The sequence below is a fragment of the Papaver somniferum genome, unplaced genomic scaffold (assembly GCF_003573695.1).
Source record: "Papaver somniferum cultivar HN1 unplaced genomic scaffold, ASM357369v1 unplaced-scaffold_118, whole genome shotgun sequence".
Classification (NCBI taxonomy): domain Eukaryota; kingdom Viridiplantae; phylum Streptophyta; class Magnoliopsida; order Ranunculales; family Papaveraceae; genus Papaver; species Papaver somniferum.
In genome coordinates this window covers 11,992,592-12,002,756 of record NW_020620825.1, presented here as the reverse complement: position 1 = coordinate 12,002,756, position 10,165 = coordinate 11,992,592, and the positions used below count along the sequence as shown (strand labels likewise).

General features: G+C 37.0%; 1 protein-coding gene across 1 annotated transcript; it reads left to right on the top strand.

Annotated features, from left to right (window-relative positions):
• Positions 1-6,996: 6,996 nt before the first annotated feature.
• Positions 6,997-9,958, top strand: LOC113330616 (prostaglandin E synthase 2-like). The gene is made up of 6 exons (XM_026577430.1): positions 6,997-7,562; positions 7,742-7,876; positions 7,996-8,083; positions 8,332-8,426; positions 9,229-9,396; positions 9,509-9,958. Exons 1-6 carry the CDS (start codon positions 7,178-7,180, stop codon positions 9,673-9,675), a joined length of 1,038 nt encoding a protein of 345 aa, XP_026433215.1. The 5' UTR covers positions 6,997-7,177; the 3' UTR covers positions 9,676-9,958.
• Positions 9,959-10,165: the final 207 nt, after the last annotated feature.

Sequence of the window (10,165 nt, the reverse complement as noted above, 5' to 3'; positions counted from 1 at the left end):
ACAGTTTGGGACTGTTATATCAGTATCTAGCATGATGGGACTGTGGTCACTTCCTAGTTGAGTAAGATGCAATAATCTTGTATTAGGGAAATTTAGATTCCAGCTACCATTAACTAGAGCCATGTCTATTCTAGATTTAATAGTACCAGTCCCCATATTATTGTTACTCCAGGTATAATCCTTGCCAACAAAACCTATGTCCTCTAAGCCACTACTAGATACTATGTTATTCACCCAACCATCAGTAGAAGAAGAAATGCCAGTGTCATTGTCAATTAAGTGAAAGTATATCCCCTAGAACTACCCAGGGATTGCTATTGTTCTCACTTATTTGGTGAATGTAATTCCATTGGTATTTCTTCTTTGTGTAATTGGAAAAGCCATACATGCAAGTTAATAAAAACTCTGGCTTGCTAGGATCAGATTGAACTATAACATTAAACATATTATAGTGAGTATCAACTATTTCACACATAAAACCATTCTTCCACAGTAAAACTAGACCAGCTGATAGCCCTTCAGGTTCAATGTATCTCCAATTAGGATATTGATATTGCTTTAAGAATGGCTGACACTTAATGCTACTTATTTTTGTTTCACACAGGAATATAATGTCTGGGTTTTGGGCTCTGATCAAATCACTTAAATGGTTTCTAGCAGTAGCAGTTTTAAAACCTTGAACATTCCAAGAAAGGATTTTCATATTAACAAGAACGATAACAATGAAAATAGAAGTCAACCTGTGGGGATTCTCAAAGTATTGTGAAAGCAAAAAACACTGAATAAAAAATTTGAAACAAATAATATAGTAAATAAGAGTGATTTTAGAAGCAATGTAATTTAGGAAATGAGTAAAAAAGTATAGATTGTATACCTGGTTCTCTAACTCTACATTTACTACTTGGATATCTCCAGTAGTGACCCTGTGAGCTGTTGAGGAATCTGCATTTGGAGCCATTGTGGTACTGGCAGAGTCAGAGTTTTGATCATCAGCTTTTTTATCGTCAGCTCTTTGCCTCTTACCAAGTCTGTTTTCTTCTTCATTATTCCCCTCCGTTTCCTTAGTTAGTAAGAAATCCAAGTTGACTGCAACACCACTTTTAGGAGGTACAAACACTGCAGTTTTCACTATAGCTTTGGTATTCTTCTTTGATGTAGGAGCCTTGCTTGTAGAGGTGATTGTAATGTTCTTCCTTCTATTATTCACATTCTCAAAGAAACATGGTTTCTCATGAGCATTCTCTAGAAAGATTTTTGCCTCCTTACATGCTACATTGCAATGCTTGATTACATAACATTCCTTGCAGATGCCACTTGGTTGTCTCTCATAGAAAAATTTTATCCAGCATGATAGACCAACATTTTTTACAGCCTTAACTCCTCTTGTTAAAGGGTTTTTCAGGTCTATATTGACACAAACTTTGACAGGGTCACTGCCATTTGGGATTGCATCCTTGGGTTCAATGGAAATGATTTGGCCCTTTAATTCTCCAATTTTTGTTACTGCAGCTACATTCACATGCTCTGGCATCAAGCCAAACAGATGCATCCAAAATTGTTGGAATCCCCAATGCTTTTCAGTGTATACCATGCCTGGGATGTAGTCGTGTACCACTAGAAGATTCTTGTTGATGCTCCACGATCTCTCATTGAAAACTGTGTTTAGTAGAGTCCAATTACTGAACTTAAAAATCATGATGTTAGGAACTGTCTTTATGATTTTCACATCTTCTGCTTTCATGAATGTCCAAGTAAATCCAAGATGCTTAGCAACAGTGTTAGCCTTCATCCTTCCTTTAGTAATAATTTTGCCTATTTCACTTACTTCCCACTTAGTTTCTTCATCTCCTTCTTTGTCTCCTTCTTGCGAGAGAACAGCTATTTCAGAAGTATCTCCCAGGTCTAGGACTGCCTGCTTGAACTTGTTAACTAAGTCTCCAACTTGGATAGAGCTCTCTCCTTCCATTTTTGCAGTGAGAAAAAACTTGTTTCTTAAGATCGAAGATTCTTTTGGAGTTGATATAGGTGCTGAGAAAATATTAGGATATATTTGGTTATTATGATCCCATATATTTAGGTTGTTCCAATTGCAATCGAATGTGACTGGATTGCTTTCTATGCGACAAGTTTTATTGTTGTTTTTTGACCAGAGAAAAATCAGGCTTAGGAAAATATAGTAGGTTTTCCTAAATTTGAATTTTGAAATTTTTGAAAGGAGTGAGACGCGGGATACATTGAAGATATCGCTCACCGATTTGAAGCTGAGTTGATTCTTCATCCACCTTGTACCATAATGAACTTCACAGATTCCATTTTTAACCAAACGATATACAGCAAGCTCGGCAAACACCGTGATCACTACACATAAGAAGGCAAACATCATTGGAGATATCTCAATCCGTAAACACATTGTATAGAAGAACGGGAAAAAATTAGTTACCCATTTTCAAAAAGATAAGAAAGTGAAAAAGTTGGACTAAAACTCTGTGAATTGAAAAACTAAACAAATATTGAAATTAGAACATGAAAAAGTAATGAAAAGGTGTTAAGACAGGATAGATTAGATGTTAAAACATGAAATAGACGGAATATTAAAGATCAAAAGAAGAGATTTAAGGAAAAAATGAAAACTGAGTCAACTCAGTATTATCGCCAATCCTCAGAGCTCTCTGACCTGAAAAGGCGATACTATCATTTTTGTGTTTTTTGGTATTTACTCTGTTGGTCAGGATTCAAGGATGTCGCCCTGCGTTTTCAGATCTCACTATAAATTATCAGATATATGGTTAGGAGTTAAACCAAGGGTAGACATAATACTGATATTCGTGAAGTTATGTGGTTGAATTTGACTCCATTCTGCTCGGGGTGGAGGGTCGCCCGTTAGTATCACATTTTTGTTTCTTATTTTTCTTTGGGACGTAATGAACTACAAACATTAGAAGAATTTGTGTAGAAAATTTAGAAACAGAGAGTAAAAAATGTGTGAAGAGGAATAAAGGGTATCCATATAGAGACACTGGAATTTCGACCAGTTGAAAAGTAGCCGTTGGCGGCACAGTCTCTATCGCTGTATTGATTTTTCAATAGTGGAAAACCCCATGTAGGAGCAAGAAATCCTACAGTCAGATTACAAAGGTCTAACAATGAAATAACTCGGAGTCATACGTTATGTAAAGTACATAATGTCAAGTCATTACTAAGTTATCAAGACACATATATTTATGTGGTGCGGTATTAAAACCTACATTGATGGGATGATTTCACTGTGCTTTGGGTGACGCTACAAGTGTGTAATAGCTTGATCTAGCTCTCAAGAAATAGATGAGTTAAGTACTAGACTGATAGTTTTCTCAATCTTGCTATCTCTAAGTATTTTCCAACCTTTAAATAAGTAAGGAAGTGCTCCTTTGATAGTCTTTCTCGAGTATTTTCCAACCTTTAAATAAGTAAGGAAGTGCTCTTTTTGGAATAAAGAGGGTTACGATTTTATTGATCAAGAAAAGAAATAGCTTATAGCCCAGTTACAAGCCCAAATGGTCATCTCACGTTTTAGTTACAATCCATAACCGTTTCCCATTGCATAACCACCTCCTTAAACCATGATATCAAAACCAATTTGGTTTTGATCCCCATTGATAAACCATTCTTTTGATCTCTATGATTACTTCATCCTTATCCCTGCCTCTTTTCTTTCCCATCGCCCTTCTATTCATTTTTGTCCATAAAGACCACACTAAAACAAAAGGAAGGATGAACCAAACTTTTGATTTCAGATTCCTCTCTCTTTGTGATATCAAAAGTTCAAACTGTTTAGTCACTGCTAATTTGTGACTCCAGTCACAATTCATTCTAGTGGTGAAGTAATTCCAAATGTCCTTGGAGAATAGACATTCAAGAAGCAAGTGATCAACTTTTTCTTCACTACTGTTGCAGAAGTTGGAGTTTGTATCTTCATTATCACAACCTCTTATGTTCAGGTTATCAATATAAGGAATTGAATTCTGAATAGCGAGACACACAAACACTTGTGCTTTATGAGGTACATGTTTCTCCAGACACATCTGAAACTTTTCATCCCTTAAGAAAGTGAACTTCTTACATCCCAAAGAGTTACAAATTTCACACACAATTACTAATTTACACTTTACTATCACCCACTCAAACTAATTCGAAACTCAGAAATTTTGTGGTCTTACATCTCTCATCCTGTATGGATGGTGTGGTTGAATCCTCTTGTAACGTGTGGTCAGTAAGAAAGGTCTCTTTGCACTTATCCGACTGTATCTCATTTAATGTTCTGTTATATATTTCAAGCTTACTCGTTTGTTTGAATTTTGCTTGTACGTGTTATCATCTCAACGCTCTGGTAGATATTTTGAACGTTGTAAAGGACATGATCCTATGGGTTGTCGTTTTAACCTGCTTATTGCTTCGGGTATCTTCCACATGGCTCGCAGATATTTAGTTCATACGACCCTATTATCCGATACACCGCGGCTTCTCAAATCTCATTGCCCTAGAGAAGATGAAGATCTGGAATGTGCGGAAGAAGATGAAAAATCTCAAATCCCCATGTCCATATGGTATACCTGAAGTATTTTTCAAAAGGTGTTGGGAGCAGGTCGGACAAGACGTCACTCAAACAATTAAACACTGCTTCTCGTATGGATCTCTTCCACCAGGCTTGAAACATACACACATTATTGTGATTCTTAAGGTAAAGCAACCTACTTTCCCCTTTGATTTTAGACTTATAGCTATTACAAATATTATCTATAAGATTATCACAAAAATCATGGCTCAAAGATTGCGCCTGCAGTTTCCACTTGATGTAACAAACTTTATTTACCTAAGCTTCCTGGTCAATTTAATGTGTTAACATGAAAAATTCAGCAATTTACTTCAGCAAAGGTGTCAATCCAAGGAGAAGAAGTGAAGTTTCCAATATGTTAGGGGTCCAACAGATACATATTAATGACAAACACCTGGGACATCACCTTCTATAACCAAGTCATGTGGATGCAAGTTTCGACTTCCTTAACGAAAAGTTTTATTTAAAGATGGAATGATGGAAAAGAGAGTTTATGTCTCATGCTGGTAAAACAATCATGATCAAACACACTCTTGATCTCATACCTCCTTATTTCATGGCTGCCTCAATTATCCCCAAGAAGACCATGTCAAAACTTACTAAGACCATACACAATTTATGGTAGGGACATTCTAGAGAAACCAAGAAAACTCATCTCATCAATCGGAAACAATTCGAAATCCAAAAGACAATGGTAGTCTTAGCATTAGATCTTTACACCAGTTGAACATAGCCATGATTGCTAAAATGATCTAATAATTCTTAAATGATGCAGATTGTTTATGGAGACAACTAATGAATGCCAAGTATATTAAAAGAGGTGATTTTTGAACTATAAAAAATCCTCAGAAATGCTCCTTGACTTGGGCAGCAATGCTAAATTGCAGAGAGGAGGTGAAAAATGGGTGTTGTTAGATTGTTGGAAATGGAGAGCAGATCAACATTTGGAGCGATTCATGGGTGCCAAAACTTCAGAATATAATGCCTATGATGAATACAAGTCTAGCAGCAGATATTACTAAAGTTAGTGAATTGATTATCAAGAACCCCAACAGATGGGATGAGGAAAAACTTCACCAGATCTTCACCTCTACTGAAGCAACTAAAATTAAGGAGATTTAATCCAAAATGTCCAGGAGAATAACAGAAGAAAATAGTTGTTGTGGATTCACCATCCTAATGTAACATTCTCTGCCAAGTCATTCTTAAAGACATTGCAGGATAGAATGCCTTCTTCCTCGAATAACACCAGTAGTGATTTTAACTAGAAGAAATTTTGGTCGATTAAAGTTTTACCTCCAAAAGTTCAGCTATTTTATGGAAACTTATTCATAATGGGCTTGATATTGGCAGTAGGCTAGTGAATTTTATCAAATGAATACATGTTGATTGCAAGTTTTGCCAATGCTCAATAGAAATAACCGATTATCTTTTCCTCTATAGTCAGACTACTCAAGCTTTCTTATTTTCCTCTCATATGAACTTCTGAGTTAGCAGTGACCGAAACTTATCAATCAAAGATCAGCTTCAAGCTTGGATGTCTACAGGTGGCAATTATTCTCTGCTAAGATGGGAGCCAGTTTACTGTGGATAATATGAAAGATTAGAAACAACGTAATTTCAACAGTGGCAAGCAAGACCAACCTTCAAGTTATGATCAAGGAGGCACTCTACACTCTACTGGTACAACATGAATATTGAAGCTACAGAAGTGCTAGTGCTCCCTACTGAATAAGACATGTTGGACTGTTACTCTTCTATCTGGCTGCCTCCTCCTTTTCACAAGTATAAAATTAACTTTAATGGAGCTGTAGGTTCAAAAGCCTACGCCCGTGATGCCATTGCGACAGATCATAACTATGGTTTTCAGGGATATCAAACTAGAGAATTGGACTTCATAACCCCACAGAAGTTGAATCCTACGGTGCGCTGGTTGGAATTGATCTTGCTATCAAAAACGGGTTCTTGAACATCATTCTCGAAGGCGATTCTCTCAATGTGATTAACATTCTCAGGTTCAAGAATCCTATTATCCCCTAAACCATGGCGCTATATCCCGAATTGGGGACAACTTGAGTTACTTCAACTCTATTGAGTTTAGTTTAATAAAAAGGATGCCAACTTAATGGCTCGTTCTTTAGCAGCGTATGCTATCTCTAATCACTCTTCCGATAAGTGGATTAGGACCCCTCTTTCTTGTATCGCTCATCTTTTAGATGAGCTTTTTATGTCTGCGTAACTTTTATTTTTTTCTCCTGTTGTTTTTTGTTTTCTCTCCTTAGAAAGCAAAAACAAAAAATAACTCATTGCCCTGACCGAAGGGATATGTCTGGTCTGAATCGTCTGATTGAATTTTATTCTTTGCGGTTCTATGTTTACATCTGCCCCCTCGTCTCAAAGGGCGAAAATAACTCAACTCCTAAACCCCTTCTCAAGAAACGACTGGTCTGACTCTAAACCCTATTGAATTCTTCCACAACCGACTCAATTCAATTCTCAATCAGCGATCTCAATACGAACACGACACACAAAAAGAGAAGGCATAATTGTTCCAAATTCCGATTATCACTCATCGGCATATCAATAATGAGAAGGGGGATTCAACAGTTCCAGAAGGGTCTCGCTACATGCGGGTACCTCACATCGGGAAGAGGATCCACAAGAGCAGTAGGAGTTTCGCCAGTTGTCTCGTTTCACACCACCACCACCACTACAAACACCACCAACAAAACCAGTTCATTATCTGGTGGCGGTGCTGGTAATTTTGGTGTTCAAGCACCAGGTAGTAGCAAGTACTCGCCTCCTACAAATCACAAATGTATTGTTGGGGCTGTTTCTTTCTCCGCTGCTGCAGCTGCTGTTTCTTCATCATCAGCTGTTTATGCTAAAGAACCTGTCAAACCTGAATTCCTTCCGAAAGATGTCGTTCTTTATCAGTATGAAGCTTGCCCTTTCTGCAACAAGATTAAAGGTAATCCCCTATTGATTTTATCCCTTTTTTTCCATTTAGTTTTGGTTTTGGGTAAGGAATTAGGGCATAATTGTAGATGTTGGTTCTTAATAGAAGAAGTAGGATTGGCTAATTTTGTAAGTAAATGATTAAATGAGGGACTTATTTTGCTAATTGTGCTTTTAATTGTGTGAAACCAGCTTTCTTAGACTACTATGATGTCCCATACAAAGTGGTAGAGGTGAATCCAATCAGTAAGAAAGAGATCAAATGGTCTGAGTATAAGAAAGTCCCTATCCTAGTTGTTGACGGCCAACAGATGGTGGACTCGACAGGTGCATTTTCCTGTGGTTCTTGTGATATTTATTTACTTTATTGTGTGTGAAGTTTGAGTAATTTCTTGTACTTCGTTCAGTGTTCTCATTATGCCACATTTGTTTGCTATGTGTATTAGAAATAATTGATACCTTTAGCAATAAGATTCTCCGTCCTGAGAAATCTATTTCCAAGGAAGACGACACTGAAGAGAACCAATGGCGTAGGTATGTAATTATTTTGAGTGTCTGCTTTGTTTGTTTATTTTTGTTATCATCATCAGTTAAGTTATCCGTTGTGAATTTTGAATCTTACATTCTGTTTCTTTGATTGTTGCTGCTATCATAAAATAGATGTTTCATGTTTGTTCTACTTTCTATTGATATAATCAATGTTCATATACTCAATATTCTATCATTTGTGTACAGCTGGTTGCTTTGCTTTGACCAAATGAATGCTTGTTCTTGCAATGTAGGTGGGTCGATAATCACTTGGTGCATGTCTTATCACCAAACATTTACCGAAGTGGATCCGAAGCACTCGAGTCTTTTGGCTACATCTCAAGCCATGGTAAGAACACAACCTGACTAGGAGTAGGGTTTTTTTTTATATGAAACCTTCACAAATTAAGTACTATATAACACCTCTACATAAGCATTTTAGACGCACTGTTGGAGATGCTTTTAAAGCTGTTCTATTTTATGGTACTCTTTTTCATATTCTGCAGAATTGTGTTACAGCACAACCGTATGGAAATTTACATTGTTGGCAATTTTTATCAAGTGATTTCTGAGAAGACACTGGAAACACATTTTTCCAGCTTCACTTTTCACTGTGAGATAAAGCTATGATGTCTTCTGTTAGTAGTGTTTGTGAGTAAACACATAAAACCTCATGCACCGAAATGTGCTGTGTGCACTATTCGTGAAGTAAATAATTAGTCAAATAGGCCCAGAAATTCATTTACAAATAGTGGGATCATCATATTCCATTGCTACTTGAAACTGATGAATATCTGTTCCTAAGAACATATTTGGTGTGGTTAAGCCTCGTAATTTTGGTGGCTAGTTTTTGTAGAGTGTCATTTGTGTTCATAACTTTTGGAGGGTTCAGATACAAAAAGTTTCTGTATAGCTCAGAAGTCTGTAGGGAAGCTTTAATGTTTATGAATACTAGAAAAGAAAAACGGAGTTTTTGACAGCTAAATTTGTACTTAATATATATAGTTCATTCCTCCTTATACCCAAATTTGGGGTGATTGTGTTCACTTGTCCAAGGACTGTATGGAAGACCCTTTGGAGGTTTTCATAAGACAACATACCTCAGACTGCAATCTGCTAACTGGTTATCTTGAACTCTTTTTTAACTGCAGGTAACTTTAGCTTCATGGAAAAAAAAGTTGCGAAGTATGCTGGAGCAGCAGCCATGTATTTTGTGTCAAAGAAACTGAAAAAGAAACATAACATCACTGATGAGCGTGCAGCGCTATATGAAGCTGCCAACACATGGGTGGAGGCTCTGAAAGGGCGTGAGTTTCTAGGTTCGTACAGTTCCATTTCAAATTATTGTCTAGTAGCTTGAGATCCATTTCAGTTTAGTCATGGAAAAACAAACTTGAACAGTTTCGTTAATAAACCAGTGTTTGTTTGCAGGGGGTGCTACACCAAACCTAGGAGACCTTGCTGTGTATGGGGTTCTGAGACCCGTCAGATACCTGACATCGGGGAAAGATATGGTGGAGCACACACAGATTGGTGAGTGGTACACAAGGATGGAAAAAGCTGTTGGAGAGTCTTCAAGGAAGAAGGCAGAGGCTTAAGGTACTGGCACCTGAGCATCCAAAGACATGTTTTGATCTCAATGTCTTTATCTTGTTAAAGTTTTAGTTTTTTATAGGATGATAGAACATAGTCAAATTTATTCCTAGCTTTGGTGGTGTTTCTATGTGACTGCACAACTGGGGAGGCTAGGTTATAAAGAATAAAAGGTTTTCGCAGGAGTATTATATGCTTCTATCTGTTAATTTTGAGAAGCCTATATTAACTATCAAGATTTGCAAACGAATTTCGTAGTACAGCAGTGGATATGCTAGTTTTTTTACATATACTGTGGGTGCTGTTTCTCCTATTAACTAACTGTAACGATTTCAGAAGTTTGTGATAGACTGTTAGTTGAAGTGGTTCTTTGTAGGGAACCAGTCTCTACCAACTGTAGAGACTAGAGAGGCAAGATAAAATGCTAAATCAGGAAGGACCCATCATATCCCAAACGAGATGTGTGGGATTTTGGACCACAAACTATGTGGTTGC

Bases quoted from the DNA above. Each gene is read 5' to 3' on its own strand.
- LOC113330616 (XM_026577430.1), top strand. From the start codon at position 7,178: ATGAGAAGGGGGATTCAACAGTTCCAGAAGGGTCTCGCTACATGCGGG. The intron at 8,084-8,331 runs GTATGTAATTAT...CTTGCAATGTAG, and splicing joins GAAGAGAACCAATGGCGTAG to GTGGGTCGATAATCACTTGG. The intron at 8,427-9,228 runs GTAAGAACACAA...TTTTAACTGCAG, and splicing joins TGGCTACATCTCAAGCCATG to GTAACTTTAGCTTCATGGAA.